At 47.4% G+C, this 27,047-nt stretch overlaps 1 protein-coding gene across 1 annotated transcript in view; it reads right to left on the bottom strand.

The window, feature by feature from the left end:
- LOC138489589 (SUN domain-containing protein 3-like) overlaps window positions 1-27,047 on the bottom strand; it is a 131,235-nt gene that overhangs the window by 29,996 nt on the left and 74,192 nt on the right. Inside the window, exons 3-4 of the mRNA XM_069617296.1 lie at window positions 21,240-21,277; window positions 13,510-13,675 (exon numbers count right to left, since the gene is read on the bottom strand). Of these exons, the coding sequence (XP_069473397.1) occupies window positions 13,510-13,675; window positions 21,240-21,277 (204 nt within the window). The remainder of the gene's footprint in view (window positions 1-13,509; window positions 13,676-21,239; window positions 21,278-27,047) is intronic.

The following is a 27,047-nucleotide window of genomic DNA, read 5'->3' as shown; positions in this document are numbered from 1 at the left end:
TTGCTACTCCATGTGTGTCCACCACCTCTACCACGCTCCCCTCCCCCCCACCCTTTAGCTACACAACCACATCTCAAATGCGCGATAATCAACGCCAGGTCCGTTAATGCCCACGCTCTGGACATCCATGATCTCATAATCTCCCATGATCTTGATCTGCTCATGATCTCAGAAACTTGGCTACATGAAGCCTCCGGTCCTGCACTCTCCCTTGCACTACCTCCGGCCTACTCCATCACAAGACAAGATCGCCTCTCTAAAGGTGGAGGTGTACCAATCATTGCCAGAGATTCTCTCTCCATTAGAAAGATAGAGAAATCCCTGCACAACAACAGTGACTACCTCCAAGTCAAAATCAACCTCTCTCCCCACTATACCATTGCTGTTCACATTGTCTATCGCCCTCCAGGCCCAATAGGTGACTTTCAAGCCTCTCTCATACACCTCCTTTCAGACAACCTTAAAAAGAACTCTAAAGCTATTCTCCTTGGAGACGTCAACCTAGGCCTCTTTGACTGTAAGGACTCAGCAGCTAAATCCCTTGACTCAGCCCTCAAGGCACTAGGCTACAAAAACACCATATTCAGCCCTACCCACACCCAGGGACGAACTCTCGACTGGATTGCACAGCATAACTGCCCACTTACCATCATTGGTAAGACGCCCACCCCATGGTCTGACCACCATATCATCACCTTCAGCATCCCCACCACCTGCTCTTCCCCACCACCTGCTCTTCCACCCCGGCACCCCAACCCTTGCCACCCTGCCTCGCAAGAAGCTCCCGGCAGCTCACTAAGGAAAGACTACTGCCTTTCCTCCAAGGCCCAGCCTTCAGACCTCCTTTCTCCACAGACCAACAGCATATGACAGTGCCATCAAAGGAGCCATCAACTCCATTGCCCCACTGAAACCTCGCAAATCCAAACCCACCACCCACTCCAACTCCTGGTTCACCCCAGACCTACTCACACTCCGCAACGAGAAAAAGGCTGCACTCACACAATGTCCCACTCGGACAAAGATAAGATAATCTTCAAAGCCCTCTCTACCAAATACAAAAACGCAATCACCCAAGCAAAGGCCAAATCACTTGAATCCAGAATCTCGGAGGCCCAATCTAGCACTAAAGAAATCTTTGCCATCAGGAAGCTAGAGACGCCCACTCCCGCCCCCCAGAATTTCACCAAAGACAAAGCCTGGTGCGACGAAATACAAACAGCCATGCAGCCAAACTGACCCTCCTCCAAAAGAAAATATCAACCACTAAACAAGCCATGCCTAACACAAACATCCCTGTCCCCCCGCCAGCCCCTGAACCCCCCAACCTTTCTCTTTCAAACCCATACAGCAGAAAGACATCATCAACATAATGAGGAATATCAAACCCTCGAACTGTAAAGGTGATGCATGCCCAGCTACCCTCATCAAGGACTGCACTAAAGCACAAGTTCCTTTCCGGACAGCCTTTGTCAATGCCTCCTTTGCCACCGGAAAAGTCCCCGCCTCCCTCAAGGAAGCCTGGGTCCGCCCCTATTAAAAAAACCAACCCTTGATCCCACCTCCCCCAACAACTATAGACCAATCACCACTGTCCCATTCCTCCTCAAAATACTGGACAAAGCAGCCTATCTGCAGGTTCAACGTTTCATTGAAGTGAATAAACTCTTAGGTCTCCGACAGTCTGGCTTCCGCCCCAAACACCGGACTGAAACTGCGCTACTTGATTTGAAAAACCAGATGGACGACGCCAGAGACATGGGCAAACCAGCACTCCTCCTACTTCTTGACCTATCAGCAGCCTTCGACCTTGTAGATCATGACGTCCTATGCCGCCACCTCTCTGCCACCGCTAAATTCTCCCCTGAAGCCACAGCATGGATCACATCCTTCCTACAAGACAGAACCATGCAAGTATTCTCTGACTTAGCCTCCGCCTCACCCACCATCATCCTCTGTGGTGTGCCCCAAGGCTCCTGCCTCTCCCCCACTCTCTACAACATCTTCACACGACCCCTCTTCCTCATCCTCGACGCCATGGGTATCTCCTACACCAACTACACTGACGATACCCAGATCCTCCTCACCCTCACTGGCAACTATGACACTGACTCACTGACCCTCAACAACCTCTACAACACCATCCAAGCCTGGATGGCAGACAATGGACTATGCCTCAACTCCGACAAGACAGAACTCCTCCTGGTAGGTTCCCCCGACACGCTAAAAAAGCTAGACTCCCAATTCAGTCATTTCAACATCGACTCCATAAAAATACCTGTCTCAGACTCAGTCAAAACTCTTGGTGTCCACTTGGATTCCAACCTCTCCATGGACAGACAAGTCAACGCAATAGCCTCCTCAGCTGCGTACCACGCCAAACTAATCAACACAGTCAGACCCTTCCTCTCCAAAGAGAATTGCACAAACATAGCCAGAGCAATCACCGGCTCTAGGCTAGATTATTGCAATGTACTCTTCCTAGGAACCTCCAACAAAAACCTGGAAAGGTTACAAATCGTACAGAACAAAGCCCTCCGCGCTGCCCAAGGTATTATGAAAAGAGAACACATCTCTGAGGCCAGAAAATTAGCCCACTGGCTACAAATAAGGGAAAGAATCATCTTCAAAGCTCTGACACTGACCCACAAGTGCATCCACCTCACCGCCCCGGTCTACCTCTCACAAAGAATCCACCCTGTATCCTCCACAAGGCCAACCAGGTCACCATATACCAACATGCTCTGTGTACCACTAGTAGAAAGAGCCAGAGCTGGAGGTTCAAGCTTCCCTTATCTCGCACCATCACACTGCAATGCCCTACCTCCCACAATCCCAGGCGAGCCCTCCCTCACTGCCTTTCGGAAAGCCATGAAAACCACCCTCTTCACATAAGGTCTTTGCAGCACCATGTGTGCCAATCAACTGTCTGTAATGTAATAACTAAAGATGCATGAGCTGTAATGACTAATATGTTTGTAGCAATCATAATGTGCCAACTACTGCTACCAATCCTGTACCCCCTGTAACTAAGTTCCTGCAAGTAACAGCGCCACAATGCCCCTGGGCTGTCTGCGCGCTATAGAAATATAAATAAATAAATAAATAAATGTTCACAGTGTCCTAGTTATTTAAGTCACCTGAGGGTGTAGGAAGTGTCTGCGTGCCATCCCCAATGGGTATCATCTGATTTAGAGAAACAGAGTGTGTTTTGAAGTATATTATAAGGTTTTGCTCCCTTCTGAAGGCTTATATAACTGACTGTTAAATAAATTAATAATTGTTTAATCAAGAAACCGTGAGTGTAAGTGTTTATTTGAATAACGGTCACTGTGAAACTCTTTGTTACAACCCTACTGCTCACATTGACCCCTCTTGAGATAACGACCTGGCACAGCCACATTACCAACCTGTGTAGTACAGACGTATACCAAAGGTTGGGTTCCTATTGCCAGGAGGTCAAGGTTGCTGTAGTCTTCCAAAGGATACTGCACACAGTGTTGCCTAACAAATGCTTTACAGGGTTAGAAATTACCCTGCCAAGGTTTGCATATCCCACTTCTCCTCCAGGCAGGAGGGGGAAATGCGGCTCATTTTTGCATATTTAAAAGCGCATTCAACTTGTGAATTTGGGGTGTGTTTTAAATGTGCGGAAATGCCTCTGCGAAAAAAGGGCATCGGAATGTGAGCCTCTAATGTGCGCACATTCGGAAGGCCTCTGTGGACTGGGCTTCTTTTTTTGGATAGTAAAAAGGTTTTGAGAACGTGGCCCAGGGACTGTAGCCATGTGAATGCGCAGTGTCTCTTTTTAGTGCATAGAAGCATGGAGTGTTGGAATTACCTATCAGGCGCAGGGGGGGAAAGCACAGCACGTCTTCTGCCTTAATTAAAGGTGAACACATGTTGCATATAACAGCAGAAGTTCAAGACAGCCCACTAGTGACTCATCATGTTCATGCTAGACTGGGGGCGGTGGTGGCACCACATCCATGTTGATGCTTGGATCGAAGAGGTCGTGCACAGACTCTTTGGCATCCTTGCTTGGATGTTCTCAAGTCTCCGTGCAAAAGGTGAGAACTGCAGGAAGTGCAGTCCCCAGCCGCCTGCCCTCAAGCCCTTGGCAGATGCTTGCTCACGTATGAGTCCAGACACACATGGAGTTATTTCGAGGCCCAAGCCTACCCAAAGACACTGGGAGACTTTAGATACATAGGGTCAATGCCAGTCCATGGATATGCACGGCCAACCTGAGTCTATTTTATTTATTTATGTATTTATTTATATAGCACGCCAAACCCTGAGGTATCTAGGCACTTAAACTTAAGAGATTCGTTTCAGTGCTTCGGGTTACAGAAAAGGAAGCGTAAGAGATGAATTACAACATTGTGGAACGTGCAAAGGTACTAATACATCATAAGCAAAGTGCGAAAGAACAGTACATGGTGATCACATCCATTGAGGCTGGCCCCATGTTGCAGGGCAGCAGGAGCAACACACAGATGCAAAGACAAATCAGTGGGCAAATACATGGGGCCACCTCATGTTGCAGAGTGGCAGCAGCACACAGATGCAAAGTCAAATCAGTGAGCGAATAGATAGTGCCTTCCCCATGTTGCAGAGCGGCAGCAGCACACAGATGCAAAGACAAAGCAGTGGGCAAATACATGGGGCCACCTCATGTTGCAGAGCGGCAGCAGCACACAGATGCAAAGTCAAAGCAGTGGGCAAATACCTGGTGCCTACCCCATGTTGCAGAGCGGCAGCAGCACACAGATGCAAAGTCAAATCAGTGAGCGAATAGATAGTGCCTACCCCATGTTGCAGAGCGGCAGCAGCACACAGATGCAAAGACAAAGCAGTGGGCAAATACATGGGGCCACCTCATGTTGCAGAGCGGCAGCAGCACACAGATGCAAAGTCAAAGCAGTGGGCAAATACCTGGTGCCTACCCCATATTGCAGAGCGGCAGCAGCACACAGATGCAAAGACAAAGCAGTGAGCGAATAGATAGTGCCTTCCCCATGTTGCAGAGCGGCAGCAGCACACAGATGCGAAAGTCAAATCAGTGGGCAAGTACCTGGTGCCTACCCCATGTTGCAGAGCGGCAGCAGCACACAGAAGCAAAGTCAAATCAGTGGGCAAATACCTGGTGCCTACCCCATGTTGCAGAGCGGCAGCAGCACACAGATGCGAAAGTCAAATCAGTGGGCAAGTACCTGGTGCCTACCCCATGTTGCAGAGCGGCAGCAGCACACAGATGCGAAAGTCAAATCAGTGGGCAAGTACCTGGTGCCTACCCCATGTTGCAGGGCGGCAGCAGCACACAGATGAAAAGTCAAATCAGTGGGCAAATATATGGTGCCTAACCCGTGTTGCAGGATGGCAGCAGCACACAGATGCAAAGTCAAATCAGTGAGCAAATACATAGTGCCTACCCCATGTTGCAGAGCGACAGCAGCACACAGATGCAGAGTCAAAGCAGTGGGCAAATACCTGGTGCCTACCCCATGTTGCAGAGCATGAGCAGCACACCGATGCTAAAGTCAAATCAGTGAGCAAATACATAGTGCCTAACCCATGTTGCAGAGCGGCAGCAGCACACAGATGCAAAGACAAAGCAGTGGGCAAATACACAGTGCCTACCCCATCTTGCAGAGTGGCAGCAGCACACAGATGAAAAGTCAAATCAGTGGGCAAATATATGGTGCCTAACCCGTGTTGCAGGACGGCAGCAGCACACAGATGCAAAGTCAAATCAGTTGGCAAGTACCTGGTGCCTACCCCATGTTGCAGGGCGGCAGCAGCACGCAGATGCTAAAGTCAAATCAGTGGGCAAGTACCTGGTGCCTACCCCATGTTGCAGGGCGGCAGCAGCACGCAGATGCTAAAGTCAAATCAGTGGGCAAGTACCTGGTGCCTACCCCAAGTTGCAGAGCGGCAGCAGCACACAGAAGCAAAGTCAAATCAGTGGGCAAGTACCTGGTGCCTACTCCATGTTGCAGGGCGGCAGCAGCACACAGAAGCAAAGTCAAATCAGTGGGCAAATACCTGGTGCCTACCCCATGTTGCAGTGCAGGAGCACACTGATGCTAAAGTCAAATCAGTGGGCAAATACATACACAAATACATCACAGGCGACCACGTGGGCGTACATGAAGTGGACAGGGAGCAGACAGGGGCATTTAGTTGTCTGGGCAGGCTCCCGCCTCCCGGATGCCGTGATTGGCCTATCTCAGCCCGGCACCAAATGGGAGAGGGAGCCAGGTCCAGGCCAAGTAGAAGGGCAGCAGCAATTAGGCAGGATTGGGTATGTTGGAAGTGCCGAGAAACACGTGGAAAGCAATGAGGAATGGAAAAGCCCAATGCAAAAAACAAAAAAAAAGAATGGAAAATGGGTTTTAAATCAGTTCAAAACAATTGCTCTTGTGCAATCTCCACAATGCCCACAGCCCAACACAGTTTAGGTGAATTTCGTGATGAGCGCAACACGCACTGTAAAAGCACAACTTGCAAGGCTTACCCATGATTCATTGTGTGCAGACAATCCAAGGGGCTTGAAGGTGGAGCACTGTTTGCAGGAGCGGAAAAATGCAGCCTCCGTAGTGCAGAAATACATAGGGCCTCATTACGACCTTGGCGGAGGACCATGGCGCTATTAGCACCATGGTCCATGCCGCTAAGTTCCCAACTCCGCCATGGTGGATGGCGGACTTACCGCCCCATTCCGACCTTGGCGGGGCGGTAAGTCCCCAATCCCCATTTACCCTTCCCCATTCCCATTTTTGCCCCATAGGGCATAATGGGAGTGGGGAAGGCGTTAATTACGCCACCGTAAATTACGGTGGCGTAATTAACTCCATGGCCCTCATTAGGACCCAGGCGGTAAGGGGTTTACGCCGGCGTAAACCATGGCGCCCCTTACCGCCTGAGTACGAGTTCCCTTAGCGCCATGGTGATTTTAACGCCTGCTTTTAGCAGGCGTTAAAATCCATGGCGCTAAGGGACCTTGTTGTTAATTACGCCAACGTAATTTACGGTGGCGTAATTAACGCCTTCCCCACTCCCATTATACCCTATGGGGCAAAAATGGGAATGGGGAAGGGTAAATGGGGATTGGGGACTTACCGCCCCGCCAAGGTCGGAATGGGGCGGTAAGTCCGCCAACCCCCATGGCGGAGTTGGCAGCTTAGCGCCATGGACCATGGTGCTAATAGCGCCATGGTCCTCCGCCAAGGTCCTAATGAGGGCCCATGGTCCCTTAGCGCCATGGATTTTAACACCTGCTAAAAGCAGGTGTTAAATCCGCCATGGCGCTAAGGGACCTCATACTCAGGCGGTAAGGGTCGGCGCTGTTTACGCTGCCGTAAACCCCTTACCGCCTGGGTCGTAATGAGGCCCATAGCATGGATATACCGGGTTAATCCAAGTCCAAGGATATACAGGGTCGATGTAAGTCCATTCGCATAAAGAGTCAAGACAATTTCACAAATATATGCAGGACAAATACAATTTAATGGATGTACAGGGACAATGAAATTCCAAGGATACACAGGGTCAATGTGAGTCCATGGATATACAGGGTCAATGTGAGTCCATGGATATACAGGGTCGATGTGGGTGCTTGGATTTACAGGGTCAACATAATTTAATGGATATACAGGGTCAATGTGATCCCATGTAAATAGAGGGTCAATGTGATTCCCTGGATACACAGGGTCACTGAGTCCATGGATATACAGGGTCAATGTAATTTCAAAGATATGCAGGGTCGATGTGGGTGCATGGATGTACAGGGTCAATACAATTCCAAGGATATACAGGGACAATGTAATTCCAGGGATATATTGTGTCAGTGTGATTCCATGGCTATAGACATTCAATGTGATTCCCTGAATAGATGGGGTCACTGCGAGCCCCTGTATATAGAGGGTCAATGTGATTCCATGGCTATATGGGGTCACTGGTTGTCCATGGATATCGGGAGTCAATGCGATTCCATGGATATACAGGGATGATATTAGTGCATGGATATACTGGGTCAATGTGATTCCATGGCTGCATGGGGTCACTGGTTGTCCATGGATATCGGGGGTCAATGTGATTCCATGGATATACAGGGATGCTATTAGTGCATGGATATACAGAGTCAATGTGATTCCATGGCTGCATGGGGTCACTGGTTATCCATGGACATAGGGGGTCAATGGGATTCCATGAATATACAGGGTCGATGTTAGTCCATGGATATATAGGGTCAATATAATTCCAAAGATATGCAGGGTCGATGTGGGTGCATGGATGTTCAGGGTCAATACAATTCCAAGGATATACAGGGACAATGTAATTCCAGGGATATATTGTGTCAGTGTGATTCCATGGCTATAGACATTCAATGTGATTCCCTGAATAGATGGGGTCACTGCGAGCCCCTGTATATAGAGGGTCAATGTAATTCCATGGCTATATGGGGTCACTGGTTGTCCATGGATATCGGGAGTCAATGCGATTCCATGGATATACAGGGATGATATTAGTGCATGGATATACAGGGTCAATGTGATTCCATGGCTGCATGGGGTCACTGGTTGTCCATGGATATCGGGGGTCAATGTGATTCCATGGATATACAGGGATGATATTAGTGCATGGATATACAGAGTCAATGTGATTCCATGGCTGCATGGGGTCACTGGTTGTCCATGGACATAGGGGGTCAATGGGATTCCATGAATATACAGGGTCGATGTTAGTCCATGGATATACAGAGTCAATGTGATTCCATGGCTGCATGGGGTCACTGGTTGTCCATGGACATAGGGGGTCAATGGGATTCCATGAATATACAGGGTCGATGTTAGTCCATGGATATATAGGGTCAATATAATTCCAAAGTTATGCAGGGTCGATGTGGGTGCATGGATGTTCAGGGTCAATACAATTCCAAGGATATACAAGGACAATGTAATTCAGTTTTATGCAGCAGTAAAAAACTGCTTTTTAACACCCTTAAAAACAAACACAAACAACTTATGAAAATAGTCAATAAAATGGTGGTCCGAAAAGACCAATAATCCCACAGATAAACAAGTTAAAACAGGTGGCAGGGTTCGTGATCGCCCCCCTCCCGCCCCATATATAACTCCCATATTGCCGGAGCAGGAAGTGAAGGCTCCAGGCCTCCTGCCATTCAGGCAGAGAGTCAGAGTGTGTCCAGCGTTGCACAATGGACTAACAGGTGTTTTTTGGATTCAATGGAAGCGGTGCCACAAAGGTGGCACGTGCGCATAGGTCTAGGAATATTAATCCAGGCGGCCATCACCTCCAAGGTTTTAACAGAATTCATTTTGACCTTAAGGTACTCCCAAACCAAGGTATTGCCAACAAATTGGGCAACATAGTTCGGGGGCCATCCCGCCTGGTAATATATTTGGTAAAGAGGCTGCTGTTCACCTTGGTGGCCAATAATGCTACATGCTTCTCATGGTAGCTAGCACAAACCACTGTGCGAGTAGCAGCTTTAAACCTGGGGTAAGACCAGCTCTGGGAGGCGGATGGAAGCAAGTTCAGTCATCTACTTGCTGTTGAAAGAATGCATTGAAAAGCACTATGGGGTATATAAGCAACCTTGGACTGGGTAGCTTTGAGGATCATACAATTCAGGGAGAAAGCCTCGGCATTAACTAGTCACCAGTACGTGCCTAAAAGAGAGAACTGTAGTGTTGCCCCAACGCAAAAGATGCTGAGTTCCAGAAAGGGGGATTCAACTGGGGCGTGCGTGGGTAATCGAAACAACCTCTTTAGAAGGAAGGATTTGAGTCTTGCCACTCCCTTCTCATTATGGATTTGCCATCCTGTGGCGCCATACATGATAATGGAGCTAACCTTAGCCATCTATAGCTGAGACAAAATACCAAGAGAGTAGCCAAACTGGAGCGAGCCATTTTTCCCAGTGTTCCGAGCACTTGGGAGCACCTAACTTTGACTTGGGAGAGATGAAAGTCACCACAAAGGCCCTCGTCAAAGTGTATTCCAAGGTATTGGTAAACATTTACCACCTCCAGTCTAACCCCTTCCTGGTGCCAAGGGGAAGTGGTCTTGTGGCGGCCAGGAGGATGGAATACCATGACCTTGGTCTTTCTAATATTGACCACAAGATCCAGCGAGTCTGAATATCTCCTCAATGCATCAGGGAAGGCTTAGAGGCCCATGGGAGTGAGGCTAAGCAGGAGGATGTCATCCACGTAGCCCAGCCATTGAAGGGGATGTCCCCCAATTTAGGAAGAATATAGAGATGGAGTTAGTCAAGGCCGCCCCATGTCTGCTAAATATAAAATAAAGAGAAGGGGGGCGAGAATACACCCCTGCTTCAAACCGCGGAGCATCGCGATCCAGGGGGAAGTGGTACCAGACTGGTCTAAGCGGACATTTACCCTAGTTTCGGTATGAAATGATATAATCATTGACAGGACGCCAGATGGAATGTTCCATGATGAGAGCTTCTGTCAAAGCTTGTTACATCAAGGGCACTGGGAGTGTATGGGCATCATGGTGACAGAGAGTGTATAAACATGAGGAACATTGAGAGGGCTGAATGCCGGGATCACATGGAGTGTGTGAAACAAAAACATTGGGAATGCATGAACGTCTATGGAAGTCCATGGACATCAGCGTCACGCAGAGTCCACGGACACCATGGACACTAAGAGTTCATGAATGTAGGGGTCACTAAGAGTGCTTACTACAGATTCACTGAGAGTCCATGAGTATCAGTGTCTCCGGGAATGCATAAACGTCAGGTGTTACTGGGAGTGCTTGAGCATCGGCATGAATGGGCGTGCATGAACGCCAGGATCGCTGGGAGCACATAAGCATTGGGATTAATGGGAATGCATAAATTCAAGGAGCCCTGGGAGTGAATGAACGTCAGGATCAATGTGTGTACATGAACGTCAGCATCGCCGGCATTGCATGAATACCAGGATCATGGGATCCATGAACCCCAGAATCCTTGGCAGTGCGGGAACAGCAGGATCACTGGGAGTGCATGGACATCAGGATCCCCTGCAGACCCTTACAGCTGCGTAAAACAGAGAACCATCTTGCTTTTCTGAAGCAGCTGAAAACGTTTCTCTTTAACTAGTAACGCTCCATGAGCAGTCCCTTTTTCACCTATCTGTCTCTTGGCGCCTGGATGCCCACAGGCTTTGGCGCATTAAAGCATAATAACATAACATAACATAACAGTGCATGAACAGCAGGATCCCTGGCAGTACATGAACGGCAGGATCACTGGCATTGCATGAACGGCAGGATCACTGGCAGTGCATGAATGGCAGGGTCACTGGGAGTGCATGCACACTAGAATAACTGGCAGTGAATGCATCACAGGATCACTGGAAGTTCATGAGTACTGGGATTAATGTGAATGCATAAATGCCAGGAGCCCTTGGAGTGAATGAACGTTAGGATCACTGGGAGTGCATGAATGCCACTATCACTGGCAATGCAGGAACGCCAGGATCACTGGGAATGCATGAACAACAGGATCATGGGAGTCCATGAACCCCAGAATCCCTGGTCGTGCAGGAACAGCAGGATCACTGAGAGTGCATGGACATCAGGATCACCCAAAGTGCACAGCAGGTTCACTGGCAGTGCATGAACAGCAGGACCACTGGGAGTGTGTGCATGCTAGAATCACTGGCAGTGCATGAACGACATGATCACTGGGAGTGCATGCACGCTAGAATCACTGGCAGTGCATGAACAACAGGATCACTGGCAATGCATGAATGGCAGGATCACTGGCAGTGCATGACTGACAGGATCACTGGGAATGCATGAATGACAGTATCACTGGGAGTGCATGAATGATAATATCACTGGGAGTGCATGAACAGAATGATCAGTGGGTGTGCATGAAAGCTGGGATCACTGGCAAAACACCAGAGTCACATGGAAGGCATGGTGCTCACTGGGTGTACTTGAGTATCATAGTCACTGAGGGTGCATGAATGCAAGGACTACTGGGCGTGAATGAACATTGGGATTAATGGGAATGCATAAATTCCAGGAGCCCTGGGAGTGAATGAACATCAGGGTCACTGGGCGTGCATGAACAGCGGGAATGCATGGATGTTAGTGGTCATGAGTACCAGCATCACTGGGAGTGCAACTTCCACCACTTAACAAATGCCTTTTTAAAAGGTAACTGTTCAACCCCCTTCTTCTTTTTTTTATACTTTCTTTATTGACATTTCATATAAACAACAACTCAAAACCAACGCCCAACCCATCCCCTCCCACCCACCCACTCCCCAGCATGGCACATGAATAATCACCTCATCTTGAGTCGGACCAAAGCACACAGCAAACAAACCACATAATGTGACAATGAGAAGCATTTGCCATACAGCGACAAGTCCCAGAAGTCCATGCAGCAGAAAGGGAGAATCACAACTCAATGCATTCTCTCCCCCTCCCCCAGTGTTCCAGTTATCCAGGGCCACCTAATTGTAATAAACGCCACGCGGCGTTTGGGCCATTCAGTCTGGTGGTGATAGATTCGTTCAACCCCCTTCTTTAATATCACCTGGTTTTCAAGTCAGCATTCTCATCAACACTTGGGGTGACTCACGGTGTGACTTACTCTTGACTCACTGCTCTAGCGAGACTTCCCAATTCATTAAGAAGTTACCGCATAACTGTGACATACCCCTGATTTACCCCTGGAAAGAGAAGAATAAATCAGCAATAAATCAGAGTTGCTACCAGTACTTTCTTTGTCATTCGAATAGTCTTTCTCTTGGAGAAAGTCAGAGTTACTCCTGGTAACTTCTTTGTGGACCCGCCCCTTTGATTTTCTTGCGCCACAAGACGTCCAGCTTCTAATCAAACGTGAGGGAACCTGGTTACTAACATTGTCTGGAAATGTTGGCTACTTAAACTTTGACAAGGCAGATAACCCGGAAGCTCTTGGACACCAGGAAATTGAAGGGTTTCTGGTCCCGCCTGGGTCTAATAATGAGATGTGCAGCAGACACTGTGAACTACCAGCAGGATATAGGTTTGATCCCATACTTTGAAGTGATGGAGCAGGATAACCCAACGTACTTACATTTATAAGTAGAGTTGGTGCCCTGTCCCTAGTTCCTGCGATGTTCCTGATGTAAGGATTGAGCTCCTTTAGCTGAACATGACGGGCTCTAGGACCGAGTGGGAGGCCCACCTGGTACTATTCCGCCCTTAAGGTGCCTTTGCATGATTCCTCTGCCAGCTCAAGACAGTATCCAGACCTCTGGACTGTCTGATCACATTCCTGAGAACCAGCTGATGAGGTCTTTCATAAATATCAAATCTATGCCAACCTCAAATTTCCCTTAAACTTGTAAAATTCTTTGCTTGGCCGAATCAGTTAACCAATGCAGAAGACATTCCTTTTGTGAAAGGTCTACTTGATGACCTGAACTGCAGAAGACATGGACAAATGAGTAAAATCTGAAAATTCACCTGCTCACTCAGGGCTCCCCCAGATTGCTGAATTTCGATGACTTGCTTCACAGCGCTATGCGTTGCATCCTGGGCAGTGTGCATGATTGTTCGAATCTCTGTCTTCAGGTGTTCCACTGCATCCTGGACTGGGTGGATTTGGTTGTACAGTGCCACATATTCTCGCCTTATAGAGATTGCAAAGAGCAGAAAACATATCAGAAAAAAATAATTGCTTAGTTTTCCACTTCCCTTTCTTGCCATCCTTTCTTTCTAACATAGTGACCTGATATTCCAAACTAAAACGCAGGGCAATTTTGAAAAGTGAACATAATAGACATAGAAGAAAGACATCAAGTCCTACACCTAAAATATATCCAACGATTCTGAATGGCTAAGTGCACAGGTGATAAATATTTTAGACTTTTTTCACTACAATGAGGCATGGAGTAACTTTAACCTCTTTCAGAATTGTTATCGTTAGTGAAAACAGACCAGAAGCAATTCATATAGTTTGTACATGTTCAGGGAGATTTGTGGTCTTTTTTCTGCAGAGCACTGAAGTGCATTAATCGTGATATATTCAGGTGGGTGAACTATTACTGGGGACCTTGGTGCACATCAATCACTGCTATGCCTTCCTCTCCTTGAACCCTTACTTTGTTGCGGAGGAAAAGGAATGCAGCCCCTTTAAGAGGGCAGAGACTGCAGCAGGAATGGGGAGGACGGAGGTGAGAGGAAAGGCAGGGGACAAGATGAAAGGGTTAGTTGTTGGAGGAAGAACAAAGAGTTTGGATGTGAGCCAACAGTGTCCTGTCTCGTTTTTGTGTACACGTGTTATTGGGCCGCAACAACCAGCGACGAAGCGCCGAATCCCGTTCCGCGAGAGGTGAAAGAGGTCCAAAGAGGAGAACCGCCAGCCATGAGGAGGACGGTGGCCGCAGAAGGAGGCCAGACCATGAAGGAGCCGGAGGAGATGTCACCAACTGGCATAGAGAAAGACGTTTCCAGACCAAGGCTGGACCACAGATGCAGAGTAAAGTGAGTTTCGTGAGGAGAGCCAGCTATCGGGAAGGAGGCCGGACCAAACTGGAAGCTGCAAGGAGGGCCGCGGCACTGCCCAGCAGAAGGAGGATGCGCTGGAGGTGGAGACCGACGACGTTACAAAGGGCGCCATCCTGCGGTAAGGAGGACCATTTGGGAGGGGCCGGAAGACACGAGTGGGGCGGTGAACACCTAGAAAGTGCAAAAGCATGCTAGAGACTCCCTGGTAAGAACAGGCCGCGGGGCAGCAACAACACACAGCATGCTGAAAAATATACGCACGTGGAGCAAAGGGCACAGGCCGGGGAGGAGGCGTATACGCTCACCGCCACATCGCATCAGGGAGGCCGTGCAATGTTTGTAACATGCAGCCTCACCTAAAAAAAAAAAAGAATGTGAGGAAAAGCGTTGCAAACTAACAAAAAGCACGGCATCAACCAGGCTGCATGCCACAAGGCCCTACCACAACCATTAGCCACATCAAGGAAACTACATATACAAAGGAGCAGTTAAGAAAGAAGACAAATAAAATACACGTGGGGGAAAGGAACACACCCAACTACTTCCACCCCACACATAAGGAAGACATGCCCCACCAGCACCATGTACAGGGAGCACCATCAGCAGTGGATGCAGGTGCACAAGCCGCCACGGGGGTAAACCTCACACCCCTGCCACTTTTCTACAGCGCCCAATCCATTCACTCTACAGCCACAGCAGGATCAAGGCCAGAGATGGGAGGAGTGGATAGAAGAATTCGAAGACTTTGTGAGAGCAGTGGGAAACCAGGAAGCACCCAACAAGATAGACATTTCCACAAACCTCGTGGGGAAAGAGATCAAAGGGATCATAAAAACCATCCCGCCCCAAGATAAAACAACATACCAACGCCTCGCAGCCGCAATCAACAGAAAGTTAGGCATCCTCCCTAATAGGGACTACGAGAGATACACTTTCAATCAGTGTACATAACTACCGCACAAGAAAATTGGCAAATTTATCCTCCGACTCCAAAGGAAAATAATATACTGCGATTTCGCAAACTTCAACTACGACAAAGCCATCAGGCTGAGGGTGACTGAAGGATGCACATCCTCACAGTTCCGCAAACATCTGTTGAAGAAAGCCCTCCCACTACATCGAAAACCCGAAGAAGGTACACACGGTCGCTGCCCTAGCCCCCACCCCACATGGGCAGACCAGATATCCTGGTACCCCGACTCGCCAAGAAACATGGAACACAAATAGACAAGCCCCAACAGAGAGACAGTGCTACAGGTGAGGGTTTGAGTTTCCCCACAAAGGCCAATGCCCAGCCATCGGGCAGATGTGCATGAGATGTGGGCAGGAAAACCACTTCCAAGCGATGTGCTGAGAGAATGCACCAATGCTACCCGTCTTCAGGACACCACCGATGTCAGCAGCGACCATACGGTAGGACCCACCAAAAGCACCCATTCCTCGACCATACCAGGAGAGAGATGGCAGGATAACCACCCAAAACAGAAACGCAGCAACATACCCCATCCAGCAAGGATTCATAAGAGCAGAGTAAAACCTAAACGTCCACCCGCCAGGAAGGCAGTCCGACGTGCAGAATAATTCCCCACCCTAATGCCATACCAGGCAGAGGAACAGAGATAAGGACAAGAATACCCCACATATGAACCATATGAGCACCCCACAATCAAGGGAGAAGAGCTCTCTGCAGGAGAACCATAATACGAGCACGACAGATACAGCAGATAATACGTCTGGCTGATATATGACAGCTTGGACGACAGTGCAGCGCCAAAAGTGACAGTGCAAATAGGGTGACTACCAAACCAATTCATTATAGACACAGGCACCACAGTGAATGGGAGAGCCTACAATGCCATTGCGAGCATGTACCCTCTACCACCTCCACATGATCGCATCTTCCAGTGGGGGCAACCATCCCCCTTGAATCTGAAGGCCAATTCAGCTGTAATCTGATACACAGAGCACATTGAATATCTACCACCATTCATGTCATGCACAGCCCAATAACCGGGAGGTGTCTCCTCAGTTGCCGAACGGCCAAGGCCCTGGCACTAACTGACATTCAATACGATCCATCAGAAACCATTCACAGCCTCCTTCCAAACACCCAAAGCCTCAGAGCACTGTCCAAACACATACATAGACAATCTCAAACAAACATTCCCCAAACTATTTGGAAATCTGAAAGACACAGTCATTAAACTCCACATTGACCCCACAGTAAGGCTGGTGCCACAGCACCCCGGCAGAAAAGGATTTCACCTACAAGTACAAGTAACACGTGAACTGCGTTGATGGGCCCACCCCCTGGGCATCCCCCTTAGTGGTCGTGCCTAAAACCGATGCCAGTTTACGCCTTTGTGTGGACATGCGGATCCCCAACACTGCAATTCAGAGGGAGAGACTCCCGGGACCCAACATTGATTGAACCAAGCCACAAGATTCTCCAAATTAGATCTCAAACAAGGTTATCACCAGTTAGTCATCGACCCTGCTTCAAGACCAATAACCACATCCACAATGCACGAGGGACTGTTTAGCTACAAGCGACTTAACTTTGGGATATCGTCGGCAGCTGAGATATTTCAAGAAACAATCCGACGGCTAATAGCTCCCGACACTAATGCACTAAACTACAACGATGATATCCTTGTGTTCGGAATCACGCAAGAGCAACATGACACAACCTTAAGGCCAGTGTGCAACATACTCCACAAGGCCGGCCTCACCCTCAATGGATCAAACTGCACCATCAACAAACGGAGCCTACGTTTCTTTGGCCACATCATCTCTGACCACGGCATCATGGCTGATCCCGACAAGATAAGTGCCATCGTCAACCTCAAACCACCAGAATGACATCCCAGAATTGCGCTCCTTCCTAGGAATGACGGGATATTGCACCCGTTACCTTCTCCATTATGCCACCCTCACAAACCCCCTCCAAAAACTCCTCAAAAAGGACACCCCATTCAAGTGGGATGAGCACTGCCAAGAAGCGTTCCATTCCATTAAGGACGAGCTAGCCACTAACTGGCAACCAGCGTACTTCAGCCACGGCTCCTTGAATGCAATGGTTGGGGGGCTCTTGTTCTCTTGTTTGGGGCTCTTGTTGGGGGCGTGGCAAAGCACTCATGCTCAGGCCACACCATCCCACTTAAAGCACGTTCCTGGCCATTTCTTAAAACCAGGACATTTGACCATCTTGCAAAACCTTATCAGGGAGACAAGAAGTGAAAAGCCGCGACTGTCCCCGTCAACCTACTTTCAAGTGTATTTGTTTGATATGACACAGCCACTACCTCATAACACGTCATTATGGTCATCATCAGGCAGACTGGTAGTTTTGGTGCTCGGCAGTCACTCTGTTTGGCCTATGACGTTAAAAGCTCTAAAGTGAAATATGCTGCATTCTGCGTGTTGGGAATTTTAGGCCCATATTGATAATGGAGAAAATGAAGCTCCAAGAATCCTAATTGTAATTGACTTAAAGACTTAAGACAGGCTGCGCACCCCTCTGCCACCCGCATAGGGCTAGTAGCGATTATGGAAAGAGTGAGCTTCAAACTGTGCTAAATGTTGGGATCTGGGCGTCTCCAGCGTCGACAATGCACTATCTATTTGAACTTAACTTAAATATGGCATCAGAAATTGTGTCAGGAGTCTAACGAGTAAATGCAATTTGCAATACGGAGAAGGCTACTGCTACTCTTTTTGTTAGCAATTTTTTTCAATTTATTCACCCAAACGTAGGCCGACATTTGTCTATCTAGCCGATTACTTTTATTTAGCTGATTAGCATCCTTGATAACAATGGCTCAATGATATGTGCCTAGAAAGATTTGTACCACAACTCTTGGATTCAGCAAAGTCCTAAGGCTCTCTCTTCTAAAGCAGCCTGTCCTTCCAGAAACACATAGGGGCTCATTATAAGTATTGCGAAATGGGTTAACGGGCGCCGCTAATGGTGGCGGCCCCGTTAAACCCATTCCGCAATATTACGAGGTTCCCTCGCGGGACCCGATGTAGACGTCTGGTTTTAGCAGACATCCAGAGCGGGTCCCGTGAGGATATCAGGGAGCTAACAACAGGCCGGTCGTAATTGGCCCGTTGTTAGCTTCCGCACCCATTACCATTGAGCCCTATGGGGGCTCAAATGGGAATGGGGACGGTCTGGGTCGGGCCGGGTTCCCTAAAAGAGGAATTACCGGGCCCTCCAAACTCGGAATGGCCCGGTAATTCCCCATTCAGGGAACCCAGACCCGATTTTGGAGGCAGCCATGCCCTTACTAAGGGCCTGGCTGCCTCCAAAGTCGTAATGAGGCCCTTAGCCAAGAAGGGGAAAAGGGCTTGGCCCCAAATCCCCACCCTTTACAAAATCAAATCCTTCATCCCACCACAGTACTTCTGGCCCATAGTGCAGAATGGGAGAAACAGCCTGTTGATGGGGCGCCCAGCCTCTGACCTGGTTCCCCTAAAAGCACTCCACCATGCATCAGCACACCTCATTACGTGTGCACAGAAATTTGACCGAATCACCCCTGTTGTACGCAAAATACACTGGGCCTCATTACGAGTTGGGCGGTATTCTGGTGGTAAATATGCTGGAATACCGCCCAATGGAATTACTGTTACCGCCATTTGGTCCAGCGGATTTACCTCCGGATTACAAGTGGTGGTGGTGGTGGCATTACTCCCCATTTATTTGGAGTCCATAGGACTCCATGAGGGATTTTTGGTGGAATTACTGTGGTGGTAATTCTACCAGCAGTAATTCTGCATTTTTCCACCAAAAAGTGGGAGGATTTACCACCAGCATGATGCTCGAGGTAAATCCCCCACTCCAGGGCTAAGTTCGTATTATGGCGGAGACGGAAAAGTGGAGGTAATTCTGTTACTGCCACTGTTTTCCCATACCTTCATACTCATAATGAGCCCCAATGATTGGCTTCCGTTCCAGGCCAGGATACTGTTCAAGACTGCATGTATCAACTACAAAACAGTCACGAGTAGAACACCAGCGTTCCTGGAGGCAAAGCCCCACATAACTGGTGGCACACTTTCATCATTAAGCAAATCAACCAATTGGCTCAAATCACAACTTGCGGCAAAGAGAGGACCTCCAAGCAATGCTTCTCTTGTCAGGCAACCACCCTTCTGGAACTTGATTGCAATGCCCCCACAATGATCCATTTCCACAAAGCTTGCAATGTATGGCTTTTTCAACAATACTTCACCAATGACTAATCTTGATGGATGCACAGAGTGACACACAGACCACAACACACAGTACTGCACTATTGTTAAAATGTGGCAACCCAAATGCTAGCCACTCACATCTTGTAAAACGCTCGACTGCTCTCGAGGTATGTCTGTGTTTTTAACAAAATACAAATATTTGCACATTGTAAAGACCAGCTACTTGAAACTAGTGCTTGGCAAGTTCTAGTTGATGAAAAAATTCAAATAGTGAAAATATTGTTTTTTTAATAAACTGAAATCAAACAAGTTTCCAATGAAAATCTTCTAGCATCTGTCTAGACCTTGACTTATGTAAACGTTTGTAGTATCCTGTGTAAAGTGCAACCATACAGTACCACCTACTATATAGAAAACCCACGGGCATGAGGCTGATAGGCTTCTCACTTTGAGCGCACCAGTGGGCAGCGTGAATTGAATTCAGAGCCTCACTGGAAGCTAATGGAGATGTCTGATCTCCTTTATGATCTACATTGCCTTCCAGTGAGCCGAATTCAGAGCCTCACTGGAAGCTAATGGAGATGTATGACCTCCTGTGAGGCAAATTCAGAACCTCACTGGGAGCTAATGGAGATGTCTGATCTCCTTCATGATCTCCATTGGCTTCCATTCCCACAAATTCTGAACCTCACTGAAAGCTAATGGAGATGTCTGACCTCCTTTGTGATCTCTATTGGCTTCCTGTGAGGCAAATTCAGAACCTTACTGTGATCTAATGGAGATGTATGATCTCGTTCCTGATCTCCATTGGCTTCCAGTGGCGCAAATTCAGAACCTCACTGGAAGCTAATCGAGATGTCTGACCTCCTTTGTGATCTCCATTGGATTCCAGTGCCGCAAATTCAGAACCTCACTGGAATATAATGGAGGTATCAGAACTCAATCGTGATCACTGTTAGCTTCTAACAAGGATGTAATTTCTATTCAAACTGGACACAAAGGTCTATCAACTCTGAAGAGATTTGGGCTGCAGTATATATTGGCCGATTACTCTTGAAGGCTTACTCTTTATTTGGCCCTCCAAATGTTTTGGACTCCAATTCCTATCAGCCCGTATCAACATAGACTGGGTTGAAGTAGAATGAGAGTTGTAGTCCAAAGCATCTTGGGAGCCAGGCAAAATAAGAGTATTCAGAGTTATGTAATGATTTGATGCTGTCAGATATCCTGCCACTGTTTCCTGAGCTACAGAAACTCGAAAAAATTGATTTATCTTTTCAAAATGTATTTCATTGTTTCATCAAGCTTTTGTTTGGGCTTACGAGGGCCCCTGATGCAAAGCATTGTAACTATCAATGACAAACCATAGTCATCCATTGTAGACTGTCAATGATCATAAAAACAGGTTCAGGACTCATCACAGGTGTGGCTTATTATTATCTGGCTCAGTTAATGTGCCATGAACTCTATTCTTGCTCACTTACTGCAATGATTCCAGGTTGCGTCGACACCGTCGAACCTCCTGCAAAAGAAGAAGTACAGTGGATCAGGGGTTATCGGAAGGCTGGCTTAATCCAATAAATGGTTGTAGGTTCTTTTGCACATAACTGTGTCACTTTCCAGGTGCCCAAACCGAAAGAACAGGTTAATGTAGTTACAAAAACTGTGGATCAGTGTTTGGACCAGTGGTGTGGCTTGCCATCAGTACTCCCTAGACAGGGGGTTGGATGAAGACTATTCTTTGGTATTTTCAACCCCAGATGTTACTCCTGTTATTTGCTTTCAGTGCCTTCACTTGACTACTCTGGTTGGGAAAATCATGGCAGCCCCCAGTCAAGAGATCAAGCAAGTGCTTTTGTTCAATCCATCGTCTCTGGTGAAATGGACATTCCTACAAATCCCACATCTCAAATCAATAAGAAGAATTAAAACAGACACTCACAATGATAAGCATTACTGGATGCTGTGCTCATATATTTCTCTGCTGACCGGATTTGTGTACTCTGGAACACAGAATGGATGGGGAGTTTCCCACTGCAGCGCACAATAGAGATGGCTTCAAGGAACAAACAATTCCCTGTTAACTAGTAAACTCCCAACAAAGGAATTTGAGGATTGTATAAAATCTCCTCCTATACAAATGGCCAAACAGGGGCATATTAATGTCATGGGTCTACGTCCATCTTCAACAACGGTCACACATGCCTTACTTCCACTGACCTCTCCATCACATGTAACGTCACTCGCTATATTAGCTGTGCGGTCTCTTGTATTGGCTGGCTGGACTCAGGCAGGTTCTTCAGTCATGGGCATCAGAATGACTGTGTCTTTTTCAGAAGATTCAGATTGAATCATCTTTATAAAAGTATCTTTTCCACGTTAGGGAAATGGCTGTGAAGACACGGTCCTTAGCGTCCTAATCATGGGATCTTCAACATTGAATTCAGTGGGAGAAACCCACTGTAAGACAAACCAACATGGAAAAGATACTTTTATTAAGAGGATTTAAGCTACTGCAAGATACTGATGCTGATATGCTATCGTACACCGAGATCAAGCGTACAATAGATGAGTTGAGGAGCAATCTAATATAACAACTATACAGTCCTCAGATCGTATAGAGAATCCTCTAGAGGAGACGGGGTGGCATTCATAGACAAAACCGCATTGGGACTCAGAATTGTCTCACACATCCCCACTAAATCCTGCAAATTAATTACTGTGAAACTTCCCCTTACAAACTCATGAACTATTACAATGCATCTAATGTATATACCCCCCCCCCCCGGACCACTGGGCTCCTTTGAAGATGAAATCAATTCACTTCTTTCAGCCAACACGAAACCCTCGTCTCAAATCCTCATACTAGGCGACTTCAATTTAGGTTTCAATGACCCTACAGACCACCTTGCAGCATCCATAGCTAACTCGCTAGTGGAACTTGGCCTCACTCAAAGAGTCTTACTCCCTACTCATGCCAAAGGAAGAATCCTTGACTGGGTAGAGGACCTGAACTGTACCCCTACCATCACCTCAATTTAACCACAACCCTGGACCAACCACTCCCTATTGTCCTTTAATCTTCAAGACTGTACTCTTCCCAATAAAGAAAATCTCATTGCTCCGCCCATGCCTAGTAGGAATAAAAAGAATATTACAGTGGCCAAACTTATGCCTTTCCTCCAACCATTACTCAATCCATCATTAGCCTCCTCCAACCCATCAGACCTAGTGGACCTTTACAACAAAACCTTGACCACAGATTTAGATATCATTGCCCCTCTAAAATTGCAACAAGGCAAACCAAAAGCACATCGGAACTCGTGGTTCTCCCCCAAATTAAAGCTTTAAGAAATGAAAAAAGGAAATGTGAAACCTCCTGGAAAAATAACCCTTTCACAGCCAATAAAGACATCCATAGTGAAAAATCAGCCAGCTATAAAGAAGAAATTCTGCTAGCAAAAAGGGATACCTACAATAACAGGATTGAGAAAGCAACTTCAAGCTCTAGAGAGCTATTTACGATTCTAAAAAAACTTGAATCTCCCAACCCACCATTAAGAACTGCATCAGGCACAAGGTCTGGTGTACCAAAATTCAAGAAGCTCTAACCAACAAAATCACTCTAATTCAAAAGAAAATAGCAGCAAAAAAACAGAACCTGATACCTCAACCTACTTCCCCTAAACCTGCCCCCACCCTTCCGAAACCACAACAGTGCTTCAAATTCACCTCAGTGTCCACCCAAGAAGTAATTGACATTATTGCCTCACTCAAACCCTCCAACTCCCAAGGCGACTCCTGCCTGCCCTGCATCTGTCATTAAAGAAGAGCCAAAGATCTTGCCCCCTTTAGCACCACGCTCATTAATGCCTCCTTTCGCACAGGCACTGTTCCAACCAACTTGACAAATTCTTGGGTTCTCCCACTCCTGAAAAAAACCCACGTTAGACCCGATCATCCCCACCAACTTCAGACCCATTAGTACCGTCCCTTTTCTGCTCAAAATAATTGACAATGCTGCCTATAACCAGATTCAAATGTACCTAGAGACCAATAAGCTATTTGGACTCCGCCAATCTGGATTCAGACCCCAACACGGAACTGAAACCACCCTGATCAATCTCAAAATTCAGATCGATGACCTGAAGGACAAAGGGAAACCGGCCCTTTTGCTTCTGTTGGATTTGTCGGCCGCCTTTGATCTGGTTGATCACAAGGTACTGTGCAGACACCTATACTCTGCGGACCACTTCTCAACAGAATCAACAGCTTGGATTCAATCCTTCCTAAACAATAGATTCATGAGAGTGTTCTCAGCTTCAGCAGCAGCTGATCCCCTCCCTATCTCCTGCGGTGTCCCACAAGGTTCATGCGTATCACCGACCATGTACAATGTGTTCACCAAACCACTGTTTGATGATCTAGAACGTCTGGGTGTCACCTACACTAACTATGAAGATGGCACTCAGATCCTCCTACCCTTGACTGGTAACTATGATAATGACCTTACTCTTATTAATAAAATCTACCTCATCATTCAGTCCTGGATGGCCACTCACGGACTGTGCCTGAATGATAAGAAAACCGAGTTACTCCTATTAGCTTCTCCTGCCAACATGAAGAAACTGAGCAACCAATACTTACCCTTTAACATTGAAGTTCATGACATAAAGGTGGCCAACAAAGTTAAAACCCTTGGTTTATAACTTGACACCGCCTTGAATTTACGCAAACAGGTCAGTGCAACAGCCTCGACGACAGCCTACACTTGCAAACGTATCCACTCTTGCAAACCCTTTCTCTTGTCTAATAGCTGTATCACCTTAGCTCGTGTGTTTGTTTTATCAAAAATCGACTATTGCAATGCACTGTACCTAGGTGCCAGTAAATATATTACCAACAAACTACAAATCCTCCAGAATAACTGCCCTGGGCATCCACAGACAGCAACATATCTGAATGACTAGGCAAAATAACAACTGGCTTTCTATCTTAGAAAAAAATAAGCTGAAAACAGCCTCCCTTACACATAAATGCCTCAACAACGCCGCCCCTCAATACCTAGCAGACACATCCCTCAAAAACAACTCTGCTAGACCTACTAGGACATCTAATACAGGCTGCCTCAGGGTGCTGAAGTACAAACTAAATAGAGCAGGGGGTAGCAGCTTCCCAGTTATGGCTGCCCAACTATGGAACTCCCTCCACCCCTCCCTACGAACAGACCAATTCTTCCACAAATTCAGAAAAGATACCAAACAATGGCTAATCTCCAAAGACACACCACTACAGAACCCTAACCCCATGTACGCATATGATATGATAGGTTATTTATAACGCGCTTAATACCCAGAGGTTTCTAAGCGTGGACCCGGGGATCGAACCTGTGTAGCTCTGTGTAGTCCTGCTTCCAAGGCAAGCACGTTGCCCCTGAGCTATCCTCATTTTTTCTGATTAGCCTATATGTACATATCTCTCACCGTAAGGTTGTATTTTCTATGTACCAGAAATGTTTTCTTATCTTTTGCTGGATTTTTGATGAGTGTCTACCTGTATTTGTATATATCCCCATTCTATTTTGGTGTATTTGGTGTATTTCTTATGTACATACCTTGCCTAGCGTTAGTTGTGTACCATTATGTCTGTAACATGCGTGTTGTGCAAATATTGTGTGCACTGCTCTCTCTGTAACCATGAATATGAATATTCTTGTAATGTGCCCAGATACCTCCGGGTGAGGCGCACACTATAAATAATAAACACACAAACAAACAATATTGATTTTCGGGGACTAAGGAGAGGCACATGAATATCTTTTTTTATTTTTTTTTTTATTTAGGTTTATTGGTTAAAAACAAACCATTTACCCATTTACATCAACAAAAATAAAAAGCAAAAAAGTAAAGAGAAGGAAAACTTGTATCATTGCATTGCATTAAGTAAAACATTACATCGGAGGGGCGTAGCCAGCAGCTGTCTGATGTAGACATGTTTTGCCGAGGCTCCCGGGCTGCCCGTTGCAAATCCTATGAAATATCCTACTAATCCTGCCTAAAATGGAAATATTGCTGTGACATAGGTGCGGAGGCAGTTGATCCTCGAAGCAGCTTTCGGGAGGAGTTTGAGAGACGGCTCCTGCGGTACCCATGGTGCCTCGCTCCTGAGAGGGCTGGTGGTGCCATCTTGCCACAGGAACATTGAGGAGCAGCCATATCAGGGCTGTACCGACGGAGGAGGTGAGGGGAGAGCCACTCACTGAATGGAGGTGGGGGTCATGCCACATTGACACCCATATCTTGGAGGCAGCTGGCGAGTGGATTTGCCAGCTGCGAGAGGCGAAGCGGAGCGGGATACTGTTGACAGGAGTGCTGGCTCAAGTGTCACGGTAACATGGCTCCACAACGTATGCTGGGCATGAGCCGGCCTGCGGGCTGGAGCGGGCAGACAGAGGTGACAGGTGGCAGGACGAGCCCCTGTGTGCCTGCTTTAACAGGTATAGATGCATTGGCATCAGTGTATACCCAGCACTGAGAATGGATCAATGAGTAGGATAAGCAACTAGGCATTGACCTGGTGTTTCAGGAACTCAGAACTAGGAGGGCACCTTAAACATCACTGTGCCTATTTTACAACTGAATCAGCCACGAACAGGGGACAATAAGTCACCATACAATCCCACAAAAAATAATATGAAAAACCGAAAAGGAGCAGGGTGGCACTGTGCAAGTGTGATGCTGCAGAGTGGCCTTTTACAGCTAGGCACTTGGAAGGGGCAGAACACCCCACTGAGGGACCTGGGCAGAGACAAACTCAACATATGGAGGGGTGGAGACCCCTAGGGTATTGTTGCCCTCTTGGAGAGAAGTGAATGTATGCTCCAGGCTCCTCCTTATTGGATGAACGCTAGAGGAGTGGGAGCTTTATACAGTGCTATGGGGGAGACCGCTCTCCTGAGATTGTACCTGGATTGCACTGCTTGGGGATGTTTTAGCAATCGGCTGGGATTCAGCTGTCTATCTCTGCTTTACCACCTGGTTTCACTCCAACACAGAGAGCTGCTATGGCTAAGGGGCAACAGAAAATGGAGCACTATGTTGGGACAAGGCCTAAAGCAAATCAGCAAGCGGCAGGGATGTCGGTAGAGACCATAGGGGGTGCCTCATAGGACTTTGGGAGGTTTAACTATGGAGAGCCTTCTGGCAGCCATACATAACTCTAGGTCGTCACTTGATGGCATGGTTAAGGAGGTCCGGGTGGATGTCTCCCTGGTGAGGGCAGATCAGTGGACA

The sequence above is a fragment of the Ambystoma mexicanum genome, chromosome 9, assembly GCF_040938575.1.
Source record: "Ambystoma mexicanum isolate Mex_15411 chromosome 9, UKY_AmexF1_1, whole genome shotgun sequence".
In the NCBI taxonomy this organism is placed as follows: domain Eukaryota; kingdom Metazoa; phylum Chordata; class Amphibia; order Caudata; family Ambystomatidae; genus Ambystoma; species Ambystoma mexicanum.
The sequence above is the reverse complement of the archived record's forward strand: the minus strand, read 5'-3'. Positions and strand labels throughout refer to the sequence as shown.